This window comes from Giraffa tippelskirchi, chromosome 7 (genome assembly GCF_054371585.1).
Source record: "Giraffa tippelskirchi isolate mGirTip1 chromosome 7, T2T-mGirTip1v1.2.pri, whole genome shotgun sequence".
NCBI lineage: Eukaryota > Metazoa > Chordata > Mammalia > Artiodactyla > Giraffidae > Giraffa > Giraffa tippelskirchi.
In genome coordinates, this window is record NC_137281.1 from 91,489,960 (window position 1) to 91,508,461 (window position 18,502).

At 39.0% G+C, this 18,502-nt stretch overlaps 1 protein-coding gene across 9 annotated transcripts in view; it reads left to right on the forward strand.

Annotated features, from left to right (window-relative positions):
- Positions 1 to 18,502, forward strand: part of SLC12A6 (solute carrier family 12 member 6) — a 94,422-nt gene that overhangs the window by 68,728 nt on the left and 7,192 nt on the right. For 6 of the 9 annotated variants that reach the window (XM_081507010.1, XM_081507011.1, XM_081507016.1 and 3 more), the window contains 16 exons: positions 639 to 770; positions 1,763 to 1,909; positions 3,267 to 3,321; positions 3,793 to 3,923; positions 4,600 to 4,841; positions 8,062 to 8,276; positions 9,054 to 9,212; positions 9,390 to 9,488; positions 9,956 to 10,013; positions 10,551 to 10,725; positions 11,024 to 11,142; positions 12,458 to 12,556; positions 15,065 to 15,184; positions 15,896 to 16,000; positions 16,364 to 16,532; positions 18,010 to 18,205. In XM_081507010.1, the coding sequence (XP_081363136.1) occupies positions 639 to 770; positions 1,763 to 1,909; positions 3,267 to 3,321; positions 3,793 to 3,923; positions 4,600 to 4,841; positions 8,062 to 8,276; positions 9,054 to 9,212; positions 9,390 to 9,488; positions 9,956 to 10,013; positions 10,551 to 10,725; positions 11,024 to 11,142; positions 12,458 to 12,556; positions 15,065 to 15,184; positions 15,896 to 16,000; positions 16,364 to 16,532; positions 18,010 to 18,205 (2,221 nt within the window). The remainder of the gene's footprint in view (positions 1 to 638; positions 771 to 1,762; positions 1,910 to 3,266; positions 3,322 to 3,792; positions 3,924 to 4,599; positions 4,842 to 8,061; positions 8,277 to 9,053; positions 9,213 to 9,389; positions 9,489 to 9,955; positions 10,014 to 10,550; positions 10,726 to 11,023; positions 11,143 to 12,457; positions 12,557 to 15,064; positions 15,185 to 15,895; positions 16,001 to 16,363; positions 16,533 to 18,009; positions 18,206 to 18,502) is intronic. The other 3 variants (XM_081507014.1, XM_081507017.1, XM_081507018.1) reach the window with 2 other exon arrangements.

Consider the following 18,502-nt stretch of genomic DNA (forward strand, 5'->3'; position numbering starts at 1 on the left):
TTCAAGAAAAGGTCTGAGGTGAATATTTGGTTCAGTCACAAAAGTTTTTCATTGATATGTCCATGCTTGGTGCTGTAAATAATAACTATAAATATTAGTTGACTATTAGTAATACTATTAGTAGACTGTTAGCAGTACTGTGAGTAAAAATTATGTTATAAATGTTCTTTATGAGGTTTGCAATTGCATGCGTGCTTAGTCATGTCCGACTCTTTGCGACCTCATGGACTGTAGCCTGCCAGGCTCCTCTGTCCATGCGATTTTCAAAGCAAGGATACTGGAGTGGGTTGCCATTTCCTCCTTCAGGGGATCTTCCCGACCCAGGGATTGACGAATTCTTTACACTAGCGCCACCTGGGAAGCCTTTTATGAAGTTACAACTATCTGTAAGGAGCCAGTGTGGTTTTTTGTTTTCTGTCAACTATTGCAATCATAAAGCTTTTCATTTAAGAATTTCCTAAGAATTCATGTAGCTCTGATTACATCTTATAATATGAGGGGAGAATAAAATCTCATTGATAAATTTTTAAAAAATATTTGTCTGTGATTACCTTGCAGTTTTCTGGTAGATGGATCATTTTGATGTTTATTCCCAGTGTTCTTCATCATGTATTTCTTCCTTATTTCTGGCTCTATAGGAAGAAATGGACACCAGACCAAAGGTGTCTTCTCTCCTTAGCCGCTTGGCCAATTACACTAATCTGACACAAGGAGCAAAGGAACATGAAGAGGCAGAGAACATCACTGAAGGGAAAAAGAAGCCCACCAAGGTGAGGCTTTAGAATAATAAGGCAAGTTAAAAGACCCCCATATGCTGCTGCTGCTAAGTCGCTTCAGTCGTGTCTGACTCTGTGCGACCCCATAGATGGCAGCCCACCAGGCTCCGCCATCCCTGGGATTCTCCAGGCAAGAACACTGGAGTGGGTTGCCATTTCCTTCTCCAGTGCATGAAAGTGAAAAGTGAAAGTGAAGCTGCTCAGTTGTGTCCGACTCTTCGCGACCCCATGGACTGCAGCCTACCAGGCTTCTCCGTCCATGGGATTTTCCAGGCAAGAGTACTGGAGTGGGTTGCCATTGCCTTCTCCGAATAATAAGGCAAGTTAAAAGAGTCCCATATAGAAGAGAGGAAAAAATGTCCAGGGTATCTTTGCTCAAGAGCTATTGAACACTTTGTATATGCCAGGCACGTGAGGGGTGAGTTGTGTAATGTGAAGCTGGGAGATGAGCATTCCAGGGAGAGGGAATAGCACTTCAAAAGAAAAGTGTCCACACCCATGAAAATATGGAACAAAATTACAAGTTAGCTTTCTGGTTGTTCAAGAGTAAAGCAACACTCAGATCTTTTTATCAACTCCATTTACCAACGACTATGAAAGATTTATGCCAGATTCTGAAGAAATTCCATCAAGTCATTATCCCATTTTTTTTCTTAAAGAAAAAACTATCACCCTTGAAGAACAGAAACTTTTAAATTGTTGGAGATGCACCTAAAAGTTTGTGATGGGATTCCTATGTAAAAACATGGGGAGACCTCTGTAAAGTTAAAATATGTATCTCTAGGAATAATAAGTATGGTGATAGACATTCATTAGATGGAGATTTTGTATGTGCCTATTTAAAGATACTGCTTAAACTTATCATCTCTCTTCTGCAATTAAAATTATAGTTATGGCACAAGTTTTTATATAAAAGTAAAGGGATGAATCAGCTCTTCTAGATGACTACATGATTTTTTTTTTTTTGTCAACATCTTTCTTTCCAGACTCCCCAAATGGGTACCTTCATGGGTGTCTACCTCCCATGCCTACAAAATATTTTTGGAGTGATCCTGTTTCTACGCCTTACATGGGTGGTGGGCACAGCTGGAGTTCTGCAGGCCTTTGCAATTGTCCTTATCTGCTGCTGCTGTGTAAGTCCCAAGTTGACCCCTGGAAATCACCTGGAACATGCAAGAGCTCAAGAGTATCATGCTTTAACCTCTTTGGGAATAAAAGAAAGAATACTTACTGGGAAAATACTCATGATCTCAACAGGACAGATTATTTTGGTATTAAAATCTAAAGGATTTTCAGTTTAGTCAGTTACTCACTGCTTATATCTGTAATATATTGTACTCACCATTACAAAGAAAGGCTTCCCTTGGAAGTAGAAGATATAGCCCCTGACTTCAAACGCTTCAGAAGACAAACCATTTGAATTTGAAAATGCTAGTGTTGTGACAGAAAATGTGTTAGAAAATGTGATGTATTACTCGACTGCAGTACCAGTAAACAGCTGATTGTTGTTTGGGGGTAAGAAGTATTTATTTTGTTTTGAAGTTTCATCCCTTACCCCTCCCCGAGAAATTGGGGTGTTATTTCCAGATCTTCTTTCCATTATACTGAGAACATTCTGGTCTTCCTTTAATTTAAATTCCTCTTATCTGTGTATCCCAGCTACATCTCTCAATTTTGTTATAAATTGATCGATTATTATAAACATTTTTTTTTATTATTAAGCTGTCTACTGACTTATTACCGTCACCATCACACACTCCCTGTACATTTTGCTCAGCTGAGTACCATGCAAAGCAGGGTAAGCGGACATAGTCTATATCATTCATAACTCAATTTTTTTTTTTCCAGTTTCTTAGTCTTGAAACTTCAGGGCCATATTTGACTCCTTGATTGCTTGTCATATCTCATCAGGTATCAAAGCCAATGAGGTTTCCTCTGAAATCTCTTTTGTTCAACCCTTTCTTTATATTCCTACTTCTACCACTGCAGTCCTTACCTCTCACTGAACTACTGTATTAGCCTGCTAACAAATCATTCTGCCTCCATCTGCTCCCTATCTGCAGTCCATTCTGTACTCTGCCACTATCAGGTAATGTTTTTTAAAATACAGTTCTTGTGAACTCAGAAGTCTTCAGTCTTCTCATTACTGAATATTATTCTTGTTATTGTAGCCAGTGTTTAGTCAGTTTCCAATCTGTTTTCCAAGTTTTTAACTAGAAGACCAGGGTAGGATCAGTGGTTCTTAATAGCACCTAACCCACCGATTACCATGTAGGAGCATTTTAACGGAATACTCCAGATACCAGCAGTGTGACTAGTGCAGTGATGAAGCTCATCTCATTTCCATACCATTGAGGATGAGGGAACTCCCTCCATAAAAGTATGTAGAGTTGAATATTTGACAAGTGCTCTGAGGCCTGCAGATGGGAAAGTAGTATGGAAATGTTGTCTTTGTACAGTAACAGCCTTCTCTTTTCTCTACCTCTATAGACGATGTTGACTGCTATCTCCATGAGTGCCATTGCCACTAATGGAGTGGTGCCAGGTCAGTAGCTGAGACTGGATTTCGAGGGTTGTCACTGATTACTGTATGTTTATGGTATAAAGATAGAGGTGCAGACTTCCAAGCAATGTTATTTATTTAGTCTGTTGGCACTACTATTTGACTTGAGAAACCTTCTTTTAAAAAGATCTTTATTTTTTAAGCTAGAATATCTCATTTCTACTGCATTGTTAGCTTCTTTTAGTTAGAATTTATATTTCATTCAGCTATCTGATGCCTGTGGTAAATATCATCTGATATTTTTCTCAGTAATACTGACAAAATTGTGCTGTTTTATGTGGGATATTAGATGTGTAGTATGAAGGTTTCATCTTTTACTTCCTACTGGGAAATCTACTTTTTATCACATTCAGGGTTTTTAAAAGCCTGAAGCATTTATCCTTTTTTACGACTTGTTTATATTCCTGTTAGCATACTTTCTTTATCTTGTTCACCTTCTGTTTTACCTTTTAGCTGGGGGCTCATACTTTATGATTTCCCGAGCACTGGGCCCAGAGTTTGGTGGAGCTGTTGGCCTCTGCTTTTATCTTGGTACCACATTTGCAGCAGCCATGTATATCCTTGGTGCCATTGAAATTTTTCTGGTGAGTAATGGCTTAATTGTGGTCTATAGTATGGAAAAAATACAGATTTGGACTTATTTTGCTGTTTGATAGCAAAGCTTCTGAGAAATCATCTATAGGAATCAATCAAGTGATTGACTGCTCACCTGTTATTGACCTCCTACTGGGAGTATGAGTCAGAGAGGTTGAGGGTATCCTTTGGCTGCCTACTCCCTCCCCTCCACCCCATCACTAGCACCCTGCCGCCTCAACCAAAAAGGTAAAGTCTGAGGCAAGACTTGTGCTAATGGGGAAAAAGTAAAATAAGGTTTATCTCTTTTGATGTTTTTATCCCAATGACATAAAATGTTTATTTATTTATTTATTCACTAGGATATATTTTTTACTATTTAAAGTAACAATAGCAGAAGTAGGACTCAAGATAATATTTACAGTTACTGTGTATAACACTTTGAATAAGCTATTAACATATCCTTTGTTTTTCCATTTGGAAGTGTAAGTATTCAAAATAGCATGTAGGCTAATCAATGACATCTTGTTTTTGTAGGCATTTTAGATCGAAACAGGAATTAGGCTATGTCTCCAGTTACTTTCTGTCTCAGTTTTGCTTTCGTTTGTGAAAGCAAATGCAAACAACAACAACCCTTTTATTTGATTACTTTGAATGACTTCATTTTCTCCTCTTTTTGCTTAACAGGTATATATCATCCCTCGAGCTGCCATCTTTCATAGTGACGATGCACTTAAGGAGTCAGCAGCCATGCTAAATAACATGCGTGTCTATGGGACAGCCTTCTTGGTCCTCATGGTATTGGTGGTATTCATCGGCGTACGCTATGTGAACAAGTTTGCCTCACTCTTTCTGGCCTGTGTCATTGTGTCCATCCTGGCCATCTATGCTGGAGCCATCAAGTCTTCTTTCGCCCCTCCACACTTCCCGTACGTGTCTCTCTGACTAGGCATCGTTATTGGGTAGTCATTAACAGTATCTGGTGATGTGATCATTTCAAGGCAGAATTTCACAGTTTCACTGAGATTTCCCTCTTGGATAAGCCCAGTTAGCATCTGTGCAGGAAGCCTCCAAGGAAACTGTGTGTCATCTTCCTTATGTCCCAAGCATAGAACTGGCAGCTGTGGCCATCATTCGTATATAGACAGTAGGTTTTTTAAAACCTCCTGATAATGATTATGTATATTTGAGCTATTCATGAAGGGTTTTCAAACAGCATAGTTACTGCCAGAAACCTTGATAAAGTATTTAAATGTTAGATTCCTTTTATTAATGAAAAATAAAGAGAGTCAAGAAAACCTTAATTCCTACCAAAGTATTTACAATTGAATTTTTTATTTTGCACTTAGTACAATAATGAACTCTCTAGTCACAAAATCAGTTCAGTTCAGTCACTCAGTTGTGTCCGACTCTTTATGACCCCATGAATCGTAGCACACCAGGCCTCCCTGTCCATCACCAACTCCCGGAGTTTACCCAAACTCATGTCCATCGAGTCGGTGATGCCATCCAGCCATCTCATCCTCTGTTGTCCCCTACTCCTCCTGCCCCCAATCCTTCCCAGCATCAGGGCCTTTTCCAATGAGTCAGCTCTTCGCATCAGGTGGCCAAATTATTGGAGTTTCAGCTTCAACATCAGTCCTTCCAATGAATACCCAGGGCTGATCTCCTTGCTGTCCAAGGGACTCTCAAGAGTCTTCTCCAACACCACAGTTCAAAAGCATCGATTCTTCGCCACTCAGCTTTCTTCACAGACCAACTCGCACATCCATATGTGACTACTGGAAAAACCATAGGCTTGACTAGAGGGACCTTTGTTGGCAAAGTAATGTCTCTGCTTTTTAATATGCTATCTAGGTTGGTCATAACTTCCTTCCAAGGAGTAAGCGTCTTTTAATTTCATGGCTGCAATCGCCATCTGCAGGGATTTTGGAGCCCCCAAAAATAAAGTCTGACACTGTTTCCAGTGTTTCCCTGTCTATTTCCCATGAAGTGATGGGACCAGATGCCATGATCTTAGTTGTCTAAATGTTGAGCTTTAAGCCAACTTTTTCACTCTCCTCTTTCAGTTTCATCAAGAGGCTTTTTAGTTCTTCTTCACTTCCTGCCATAAGGGTGGTGTCATCTGCATATTTGAGGTTATTGATATTTCTCCCAGCAATCTTGATCCCAGCTTGTGCTTCTTCCAGCCCAGCATTTCTCATGATGTACTCTGCATATAAGTTAAATAAGCAGGGTGACAATATACAGCCTTGATGTATTCCTTTTCCTATTTGGAATTCCTGTTGTTATTCCTTTCTGTTGTTTCATGTCCGGTTCTAACTGTTGCTTCCTGACCTGCCTACAGATTTCTCAAGAGGCAGGTCAGGTGGTCTGGTATTCCTATCTCTTGAAGAATTTTCCACAGTTTATTGTGACCCATACAGTCAAAGGCTTTGGCATAGTCAATAAAGCAGAAATAGATGTTTTTCTGGAACTCTCTTGTTGGCAATTTGATCTCTGGTTCCTCTGCCTTTTCTAAAACCAGGTTGAACATCTGGAAGTTCATGGTTCACGTATTGCTAAAGCCTGGCTTGGAGAATTTTGAGCATTACTTTACCAGCATGTGAGATAAGTGCAATAAGGGAAATAAATGTCACATCATTTGCATATGTATGTGTTTCTATATAAATTATATGACATACATAAGTAGTATAGGTGCCTTAATGTTTACTTTTTGAAGTAGAAATGGATTTGTACAGATATGTGACTCCAGGCTCACCTGTTTTCCATTTGACTAGTGGCATAGGAACTAGCCAGCACTGAGTATTGCTTGTAACCTTGTTATAGTGACTGTCTTTGAAAAATCATCTGAATAATCCAGGGATCACACTCATCAGTCTTATGTTGATTTAACCTGATTACTGAAAAACAGATTTTTCAAGATGAAAAAACAGGTCCAGAGAAATTAAATGACTTTCCCCAAAGTTAATGATTGGCAGAGCAAGAACACAAACCCTGTGATTTGCTGACTCCCAGTCCAGTATTTCTTCTCCTGTGCTAAGTGCTGTCGGTAAGAAGAGTCCATGATAAATTTTCAGTCTGCTTATCCAGGAGCTGTAAAGTAACTGGAGATCCACTTGAGTCATAAAAGTACTAAAGGCTATATTCTGGCTATATCTTAACTTGGGAAATTCCATTTTGCCTCAAGTTTTCCTTTGATGTGTCTCCTGCTTTTTGGTGGACAAAATTCATGTGTGGTATTTTCTTTAAAATATTTCAGCAAAACAAGTCTAAAAACCTAGAGGGATGCATAAAACAGGACTGGGAAATGTTGGGAGTTGTTGAAGCTGAGTGACAGGCACATGATTTATCACATATGTATGCTATCATTTTGCAGATTTCAAAAGTTGCTTTTTTCCTCCTGAGAGTTATTTTAACTGTGAGTGTACTATTCCTTTATTTGTATATATATCTTTGGTTTAAAGAAAAAAAATCAAATGAAGAGTCTGTATTTGTATTAACCTTAAATATCTTCACTCCACCAGGTCTAGGCTTAAGTTCAAAAACAGTTTTCTATTAGGCCATAGAGGGATGGCCTAATAATAGCCAAGCTGTCTTCCATGAAACAGTATCCAGAAGATTTGACCTTTTCTCTATATTTTCAAAGGGGTTGTTATGAGCACAAGGCTTTTTCTTAGGCCAAAATGAAAGAGGTGGATTTGTGTGTGTGTTTAAGAAGAACAAAAGGACTCTTAAGATTTATTTTAGACCCAAAAATTGGTTAATAACCTAGAAATTCTATAAGATGATTCAGCACAGCATCTTCAGACAGTTCCTGTATTTGAATTCTGTTACTACTACCCAGCACCTGTGTGAGTTCAGGCAGACTACTTTTTCTCCCTAAATTTCAGTTCCTCCACAATGTAGAAATACTAGTACATATTTTGTGAGATCGCTGTAAGGGTTAGGTTGGCAGAAAATGTAAGACACCATTTACAGAGCTAGTCAATAGTAGTTCTTTTCCCACCCATGACAGTAAAAGCTCTTTGAGATGAGATTTTTTTTCCTTTGCAAGCATATATATACTAACCTATTTCTAAACTATTTTCTTTTTTAAAATAGTTTTTCCTCTTGGCTTCAGTTTTCTTCCTGTTCTTTTTCACTTAGGGTCTGCATGCTGGGCAACCGCACCCTTTCATCAAGACATATTGACGTTTGCTCAAAGACCAAGGAAGTTAACAACATGACAGTACCGTCAAAGTTATGGGGCTTCTTCTGTAACTCAAGTCAGTTTTTCAATTCCACTTGTGATGAGTACTTTGTTCACAATAATGTCACTTCGATCCAGGGCATCCCTGGATTGGCTAGTGGTGTCATTACAGGTGAGTTAGGAGGTTTGGGGACACATTTCTTACTCTTCTATTATCCATCAGCACTCACTGGCACAGTGCCACTTCCCTTCTTAAATTCAGCATATAACTCCATTCAACATCTTTCTGTTTTTCCGTTAATGAATTTATCCTTTTTCAGGACATCTTTGTAGCGTTGTCTGCTAAAATATACTGCTCTTGAAAGCAGAGCTGAACAAGCGACTTTTAAACATAAGATAATAAAGTATTCTGTGTGTTAACACATTGTAAAGTTGTCAGTTTTTCCAACAGCAACAGCTATAATTACTTTAATGTCATCAAACCCACATGTGTTTTCCTGACTCATCTAAATTTTTGAAATTCTTTCCTTAAGTGATTTCTGTCTTAACTGTCTCGTCCACAAATTTCTTTGCATGTAAGCAAGTTTACACTAAGGTGTTAGCATTGATACCTAATTTTTTTAAAAAATAATAAACTTTGTAAGGGCATTCAGCTTAGTCTGCTTAACTTTTGCTAATTTGCATTGGTAAACATAACTGTATTTGTACATACCAAAGTATTTGTCAAACTACATTTGAACCAGATGAGAAAGAGCATTAGGTTTTTATTTTTGTGTGCTTTACTGTATGATATGTATGTGCATATATAATCTGTGCTCTGTAGAAGCAAACATACCCTTAAAAACCATATAAATGACAGATCTGATTTAGAATACTGTTGGTTAGAAAATTATCCAGTTGTGTCCTTTCCATACTGCTACTGTTTATATACCCTTTGTTCCCACTGCAGAGAATCTTTGGAGTAATTACCTACCAAAGGGAGAGATCATTGAAAAGCCCTCAGCCAAATCTTCCGATGTCTTAGGCAGCTTAAACCATGAGTATGTCCTTGTGGACATCACCACCTCTTTCACTCTTCTGGTGGGCATCTTCTTTCCCTCTGTCACAGGTAAGCACATTGGCTGTTGCCTGTTTTATAGGTGATCAGACCCCAGAAGGGATTTTTCTTAGGAGACAAAGCTATATTCTCAGGATTCCTAGATTTTCCTCTAGTCTTTGATAGCAGTACGAATATCAGTGTCCAGGAGCTAAAGAAGTTAACTCGTTCTTTTTTCCTTTTTTAAAGGCATCATGGCAGGATCAAACAGATCTGGGGATCTGAAAGATGCTCAAAAGTCCATTCCCATTGGCACTATCCTCGCCATCCTGACCACCTCCTTTGTCTGTATCCTTTTGATGGATCCAGTTTGAGTTTTAGGTATAGGAACAGCCATACAACAAGGGTAATCAGTATTTTTATCCTGGTAATAAAGATATCTGCTTTCTACCCCCTCACTTCACACCAGATTATCTACCTGCAAAAGTTGCTCCGTCGTGTCCGACTCTTTGTGACCTCGTGGACTTAGTCCATGGAACTCTCCAGGCCAGATACTGGAGTGGGTAGCCTTTCCCTTCTCCAGGGGATCTTCCCAACCCAGGGATCAAACCCAGGTCGCCTGCACTGCAGGCAGATTCTTTACCAGCTGAGCCACAAGGGAAACCCAGATAATCTACCTTCCTCATCTCTAAAACTCAAGAAAGAATTTATGAGACTAGTGAATTTAGCCACTCATTTTACTGATAGAAATATCCTGAGTGTTTATGTTCATCTTAGAGGGTGAATGGCAGTTTCCTTGACTCGCAGTGTCTTAGATTTAAGCAACGTTGTCCTTTTTGGTGCATGTATTGAAGGTGTTATCCTCAGAGACAAGTGAGTAATTGATTTCTTTGTAATAGCTACCTGTCTCTCTTCCACTATGTCTGATCATCCCATACAGCACCAAGACAGTTACAAACTCAAAACCCACCTGAGGTGTGTATCACAACTAACAATAGAAAGTACATATATATAGGTCCCCAAAAGAGAGGCCAGTATGTTGTAGTATATGATGCAACAAGTATTCTTCAATAAAGCAGTGAATTTGTCTGAATACTGAGGATTTTCCTGTACAATAAGAGCTTTTGGAAAACTAAGACTAAAAGTAAAGGAGGGCAAATAATAAAAATAAAAAAAAATTTTAAGTTTCTGTTTTCTCTATGAGACATAAGGGTGTCTGATTGGCATTCCAAATAAAAGCTTGAAACTTACTTTCTTCATTTCCTTCATACAGGCTACTAGTATTTTTCCTTTCTTCTCATCTGTGAGCATAAAAAATTATAAATAGAAAAAATTGAATGAATGTCTATCTAGCATTTTCATCTAAAGTTATTTCCAGGTTAAACGTCCCCACTCTGATTTCTCTCCCAGGTTTGGAGATGCTGTGAAAGGTAATCTGGTGGTAGGAACCTTATCTTGGCCATCCCCGTGGGTGATTGTTATTGGCTCCTTCTTCTCCACATGTGGGGCTGGACTTCAGAGTCTCACAGGAGCACCGAGGCTGCTACAGGCTATAGCCAAGGATAACATCATACCCTTCCTGAGGGTGAGTGACCCTATCCTATGCCCTCTTCCTTTTTTCTCAGGTTTCAGGAGAAACTTATCTTCATAGCCTTAGAAATTATTGAGTCATATAATATGAAGATGGGTTTTAGCACAAGACTCTGTATAGCCCTCTGAATCTCTAGTATGAGTTTATATGTGAGTGGAATAAAGGTATTTGAAAGCTACCACAGTTGTAATGCTGTTATCTTAAAGATCTCTGAAACCGTAGCATAGAGGAATAGGGGAGCATTGACTCAAACCTTTCCCACACTCATCTGTCTGATACTTCACTTCTACAGGTTTTTGGTCACAGCAAAGCCAATGGGGAACCTACTTGGGCTTTACTTCTAACTGCTGCCATTGCAGAACTGGGAATCCTTATTGCCTCCCTGGATCTCGTGGCTCCAATTCTTTCCATGTAAGAGCCAATTATTCTCTTCATTTGTTCTTGCATATGTGAAGTCTAGGTTCATGGGAATTCCCTGGCGGTCCAGTGGTTAGGACTCCATGCTTTCACTGCCAAGGGCACAGGTACAATCCCTGGTCAGAGAACTGAAATCCTACAAGCTACGCAGAGTGGCTAGGAAAAAAAAAAGATAGGTGCAGTGTGGTCTCATCTATGTTTTTAAAAACATAATAAACAGTAAAATATGCAAGGTGTGCTAAATGTTAGCAGTTATGATTGTGAATTTCCTCCCAAGTTTTTTTTTCTATACCTTTCTGCAAAGAACAGATACTGTGATAATTTCAGGGGGAAAACTTTCATTAAAGCTTAGCTTATTTTCTGGCCCTCTGGGTTATTTTCAGTATGCTGAGGATAAGCATAAGATGACTAAGACACAACCTTAGGGAACTGATGGTAGATAAAGAAACCAGTGATCCTTGTCTAGTGTGATGAATACTGTGGTCAGGGTGAACACTGCATGCTCTATGAGCTCTACAGTGGTGCACCTAACTGGACTGAGAATCAGGAAAGGTTTTCTGGAAGAAGTGATGCTTATATCATGAAGTGAAGGGGTGAGTGAAGGGGTGAAAGAGATTCCAGGCAGGGAATGTGTGTGAAGGAATTGAGAGATGAAATAGTGCAGTGCATTCAGAGAAGTGGAAGTCTGACTTTGAGAGTGGAAGGTGCGGGTAGGGTCAGTGCAGAACAGGGAAGTAAGCCGAAGTGGATCACAGAGGACCTGGAACTTTTACCTGAAAGTAGTGGGTAATCCTTTGAGGACAAAATGGTCATATTTCTACTTCATAATGATGAATTCTGTGTAAAAGATAGGTTAGGAGGAGGCCAAAATTGAGCCGGAAGTTGGAAGCTTCCAATGCCAGTTGGAAGCTTATTTAACTAATCCAACAAAGAAGAAACGAGAGCCTGAACTATGCTGATAGGAGTAGAGGTGGAAAGGAGAGGGGGGGAAGTTTAGAGTTTTGTAAATAGGGGGAATCCATAGGACTTGATAAGTGAATTTGGAACAAGGTTGAGTAGTAAAGAGGAAACTGAGTAGTATCCCCAAAGTAACTGGATAAAAAGTGGTAGTGTGTTTCACTGAGTGAGAACTTAGGAGGTTGAGCAAGTTTGTGGGGAGATGAAGTTTTTCTACACTCTAGTCTTAATCAAAGGCTAGTGGGCTAGAACAAGGCTTTAAATACAGCAAAGCTCTCTAGTTATTTAAAATAATCCTTGAAGAATTATTTAACAATAATAATCATTCCTCGCACTTTTTTTATTCTGCCAGGTTTTTTCTCATGTGTTACCTCTTTGTGAATTTGGCATGTGCCTTGCAAACATTGCTTCGAACACCCAACTGGAGACCCCGGTTCCGCTACTATCACTGGTAAGTCTGCTTTTTTTCTTCTTCCCCACATTGGTGAGAACTCATCATTGAACTTGAAAGCTAGGAGATTCTGAACTCTCAATCCAGTTTTTTTCTTGATCGTCTATTTAATACTGTCTGTTTTAGCTTCCTGTGTTCACATGAATTTCCACCATCCTACTGTTGTTTTTTTAGTACATAGTTCAGGCTCTCATTTCTTCTTTGTTGAATTAGTTAAATAAGTTTAATACATGGTTTTATAATAGCTTATAATACTCAATTGAGAATAAAGGTCAAAACTATGAAATAAATATTTCCAGGCTGCTGTGTTCCTCAGTTTAAATAACCTACCTCTCGCTTATCGGATTGCCTGTTTACGTCTTAGCTGAGCCTTGAGCTTCCTTTCTTTCCGTTTATCCTCTTATCTTCATCAGTTTTCCTCAGTGTTCATTCTCAGACTCTCTTCCTTATGACAGTTTTATTTAGTTAAAGAGTATGAGCTGTGTCCCTGCTGGCTCGGTGGTAAAGAATCCACCTGGTGATGCAGAGGACCATGGGTTTGATCCCTGGTGTGGGAAGATCCCATATGCTGCAGAGCCACTAGGCCCATGCACCACAACTTTTGAGCCTGTGCTCTAGAGCCCACGTCTGGCAACTAGTAAAACCTGAGCGCCCCAGAACCTGTGATCTGCAACAAGAGAAGCTACCACAGTGAGAAGCCTCTGCACAACAGAGAAAAAGCCCTGTGCATCAATGAAGACCCAGCACAACCAAAAATTAATAGATAAATAAATAAAATTATTTTTTTAAAAAAGAGACAGAAAAAGAACACATTCAAGTAAGTATTTTTTTTTTTAAAGGAGTATGAGCCTATGGCATCAGATCACCTAAGTTCAAGTTTAGCTCTACTATTTCCTAGCTTTGTAGCTTTCATCAAAGTATATAACCACATAAAATTTCATTTTATTCATTAATAAAATGGTACTAATCGTATTATCTATCTCACAGGATTGTTTTGAGATAATCTAAAGTGCTTAGCACAGTGCCTGTTACGTAGTAAAGCTCTTAATGAAATGTTGCTACCGCTGTTGCTGTTGTGTTCACATCTCAGTCCTTAAAGGAGCTATCACATTTTTAGCTACCATCCCATTTCTTTTCTTTCATAGCAAGAAGTTCTTTAATATGTCCTATTATATACTTGTTTGTAGATTCCTCTTTCCTGACTTTTTCCTTGATCCCTTTTTTTTTCTAGCTTCACTTATCAGGGTTGGGTAGTGATGTGACCTTTATCTGGCACAATTTTAGATCATCAACAGATCTTAATACCTTTTATCCTCTTTCTAGATTTAATGTTAGTTAAAAGTTCATTATGAACGTTTTTTGTGTTACCAGTTGCTTTTGTTATTTTTTCCTCTTTCTCTTTACACCCTATATTTTCATTCATTGGATCTAATCTTCTCCAGATTAACAACTGCTCTGTTTGTTTTTTGAAATTTGTCATACAACTTAGTTCATTCTTTACACAGAACAACTTCAGTAAATGTAGTTGTCTATCTAATTTATTTGATCAAAACAAGAATTTCATTATTTTCTTCCAAGTTCCTTAGGTAAAGTAAGGAAACTAATGGCAGATTTTTTTTCAGTGGGTTATGCAGGTATGCGAATAAATTTTCATAAAGTTTTTAGAAATATTCACATGAAACGCTTTTTTTCTAAAGATCATAGAGTTGTTAATAATTCTGACTACGTGTCCCATCCCTGCTTTGCCATGTAGGTATTAATTGTCCTTGTAACTGCAGATGACTTTTGTAGCATCCCGGTTCATTTATGTACTTTTCCAGCAATGGGAAACGTCAGCACTAAGCAGCTTCCCTGTGGCTCAAACAGTAAAGAATCTGCCTGCAATGTGGGAGACGTGGTTTCAGTCCCTAGGTCGGGAAGATCTCCTGGAGAAGGGAATGGCAACCCACTCCGGTATTCTTCCCTGAAGAATCCCATGGACAGAGGAGTCTGGTGGACTACAGACCATGGGGTCGCAGAGTTGGACATGACCGAGCAACTAACACATTCACTTTCTTTTCAAGGATGCTTTGGGGCTCAGTGCAGGTCTACTGACTGTTGCCAATCCATGATAAAGACAACTATAAATACTAAGAAAAAAGGACTTCCTTGGTGGTCCAGTGGTTAAGACTGTGTGTTTCCACTGCAGGGGGAATGGGATCAATCCCTGGTCAGGGAAACTAAGGTCCTGCATGCCTCATGGCACAGCCCCCCCACCCCCACCCCCAACACACAGGAAAGAATGTTTAGAAACTTTTATACCAATTTGACACTGGCATGGCATCCAAACATATAACATTTTTTTCTAGTAATTCAGTTTTACTGCATTTTACAGAGGTTCTGTCTACAACATATTGGAGTTTTAAAAAATAATTTTTAACCAGTTTAAGAAGCACCTCTATCACAGGCTTCTCTTACAGCTGCTTAGAAAAACCATTTTTTGATCTGTTTTTGTCTTTAATTTTCTAGGGCACTCTCTTTCATGGGTATGAGTATCTGTCTGGCTCTGATGTTCATTTCTTCCTGGTATTATGCCATTGTAGCTATGGTAATAGCTGGTATGATCTACAAATACATCGAGTACCAAGGGTGAGTCTGTCGATACAATCTTGATCGATGCTAAAACTATGGAAACTGGCTAGTTTGGTTAGAGCCATACCAGTGAAAGTTGCATTAGGGATCCAGATTACTTCATTCACCTGTACCTAAATTTTGATCATAAGGGGAACCTATTGAGAAAATATGGATCAATGAAAAAATAAAAGGAGGTACTGAAATAATAATGATTAGTATTAAACAAATATAAATATTCTTGCTTATCTCTTCAGGCAAAGAATTGTGTCTGAGATGAAAAAGAAATCAGTCCTGAATAACTTCGTAACAACTTCATTAACAACTTGCTCAAATTAGGAATAAAGAACACTCTGATTTAGATTACATTGAGTTTTGCTTTCTGTGCATTATTTTTGAAATAATTGAACTTTGGATCTGTAGTAATTTCCTAATCCAAATTGCTATTTAGCATTCTTGCTTTTCAACAGTTACATTGCAGGACAAGTGAGTGACCCTCTCAGCCTTTATTCTGGACTGTTGTACAGTGCAGTGTGTTGATAGAGGGTAGTGTTGATCTGCATACAGTGGGTTCATTGTGTTAGTAGTGAGCATCATATAAATAGCTAATACAAGTTTTAATCTACTTTGTATGTTACTTTTAGATAAAGAAAAAGTAAACTTTAGTTTTTGAAGTTATACTTGCTAGATTTTAAATCTGTCTCTGCTCTTTTCGCCTCTTTCTCTCAGAGCTGAGAAAGAATGGGGTGATGGTATCCGCGGGCTGTCCCTCAGTGCGGCCCGATTTGCTTTGCTTAGGCTGGAAGAAGGACCACCACACACTAAAAACTGGAGGTAAAAAAAATCAACAGAATTGCCACACAGAATTGTGTACTTCATTCATTATAGCATAAGGAAATCATGTGATTCAAGGAATTTGTGTAATGGACCTGTTTTGACTGATTCTAAATCCTTGATCTCTGTGCCCTTTTAGTTATATGATCTAGACTTCTGCCCTTTTCATTCTTCCTTCAAGACTGATCAACTTGAGATAATACTGGGAAAATTCAGAATGACTGTATAGCCTCATCATTTTCTCTAATCTCTTCCTTCTGTCAAATTATATGTTTTATGCAGATCTCCTAAATTGAAGGGTAGGATTGTCATTCTGTCCTCAGATCAAAGTGTTTTCTCATCCTACCATCCCCCTCTTTGCAGGCCTCAGTTGCTTGTATTGCTGAAACTAGATGAAGACCTACACGTCAAGCATCCTCGCCTCCTCACCTTTGCTTCACAGCTTAAGGCAGGAAAGGGTCTCACAATTGTGGGCTCTGTCATCGTTGGGAACTTCCTGGAGAACTATGGTGAAGCTTTAGCTGCTGAGCAGGTATGAGTCAAGGCTTAATGACCTAGTAGAATTTAATTTAGCTTATGGTTTTGTGCAGCTGAATCATAAGACCTCAGATTTCTAAGTTGATCCCTTTCCTGAGCAACCTAGGAGGTGTCCTTCTTGTGTTGACTTGAATGGTCATATTCTCCCAAATAATAAGGTGAACCAGAAGATAATAATTTATTCTTCCCATTTAAAAACTTTCTAAACTATAAGATTATCAAGGCTAAGCACTATTTCCAAATAGACTGCAGACATTGACTCAGCCCTGAGAGAAGTCACATAAATAAATCATCCCTTGAACCATGGTGATAATTCCTTTCAATCTAGTTGTGACACCAAGGAGCAATGAGCACATTTTCATCCTCTTTACTAATCTTAATACATGGTATCAGAACCAGGATTCTTTTGCCAAGTCTGATTAGCTTATGGGGATTAAAGTTCTTTCTGAAGAAGAAAGTAGTTTCCACTCTAATATTTATCATAAGCAATAGATAGAACTACCCTGGGGAAGTTTCAATTGCATCTTAAAAATTTTACTGAGGGACTTCCCTGGTGGTCCAGCAGCTTAGACCCCATGCTTCCAATGCAGAGGGGCAGGGTTGAATCCCTGGTCATTGAACTAGACCCACATGCCACAACTAGAGAAGTCTGAGTGCCGCAGTGAAGACCCAGCACAGTGTAAATAAACAAGTAAATGTAATAAAAAAATTTTTTTAATTGACTGGATTTCATTTTGTAATGAAATGAAATGTTTAGTTTTGAAACACTAAAACTGGAAGTGCTGAAGAAACATTAGTCCAGAATGATCATAAAAATAAATAAAAAGCACAGTATTGGAAATCAAGAGACAGTGATTAATCTAGATACACCCTGACTTAATCTGTGCCTCTGGGAAAACCATATCCATTTTCCATACCATTATTCCCTTCACTATTCCACCAAGAGAGTGAAGTAAAAGAAATACAAATATCATTAACAATTACCATTAAAATATCAAAAGGATTGTGGAAATAGGAGAAACAAAAAAATAAAACATACCTGAGAAAATTCTGAAGTGAAACTGAATCGTCGTATTGAATTTCGAGTAATATGAGTCAGAGCAAGACTGACACTGAGGCAGGAAGATTATGTTCACACTAACCCTGGACCATTAAGGAATACTGAATGTTCGCTTTGTGAAGATCCCTGTTCTCAATTTGTTTGGTATGTTAGAAGGAAAAGAAGGGAGGGAAAGGTAGAGGAGCTGCATGTAGACAACTGTCTACGTATGTAGTAAGCACCTAGAAAGTGAACAAGCAAAGGACAATAAAATTTCATTGGGATAAATGAAACTTTTAAAATTGTTCTGTACGAGATACGATCTTATGCAGAGTTTGGAAAGAGGAGGGGAATATGATATGGAGAAGAAGTAAGAATTTAAAAGACCCAGGGTAAAGGAATCTAGTTTTGAGGTTCTGGTTCTCTCTTTCAGACCATAAAGCATCTAATGGAGGCAGAGAAGGTGAAAGGATTCTCCCAGCTGGTGGTGGCTGCCAAACTGAGGGAGGGCATTTCCCACCTCATCCAGTCATGTGGCCTTGGGGGCATGAAGCACAACACAGTGGTAATGGGATGGCCGAATGGCTGGCGCCAAAGTGAAGACGCGCGAGCTTGGAAGACTTTCATTGGTACAACCACTTCTTGTACTGTCTTGAGGGCCCAAATAGAGGATATACTCTGACCCCATGCTCCAGCCTCCAACAGTAGAAATTCTGCCATTGCTGAAACAGCCTTATAAGGGCACCTAAATAACTGTTGGGCTTCCCTGGAGGCACAGTGGTAAAGAATCCACCTGCCAGTGCAAGAGATACAGGTTTGATCCTTGGGTTGGGAAGATCCCCTGGAGGAAAAAATGGCAACTTACTCCAGTGTTCTTGCCTGGAAAATTCCATGAATAGAGGATCCTGGTGGGCTACAGTCTGTGG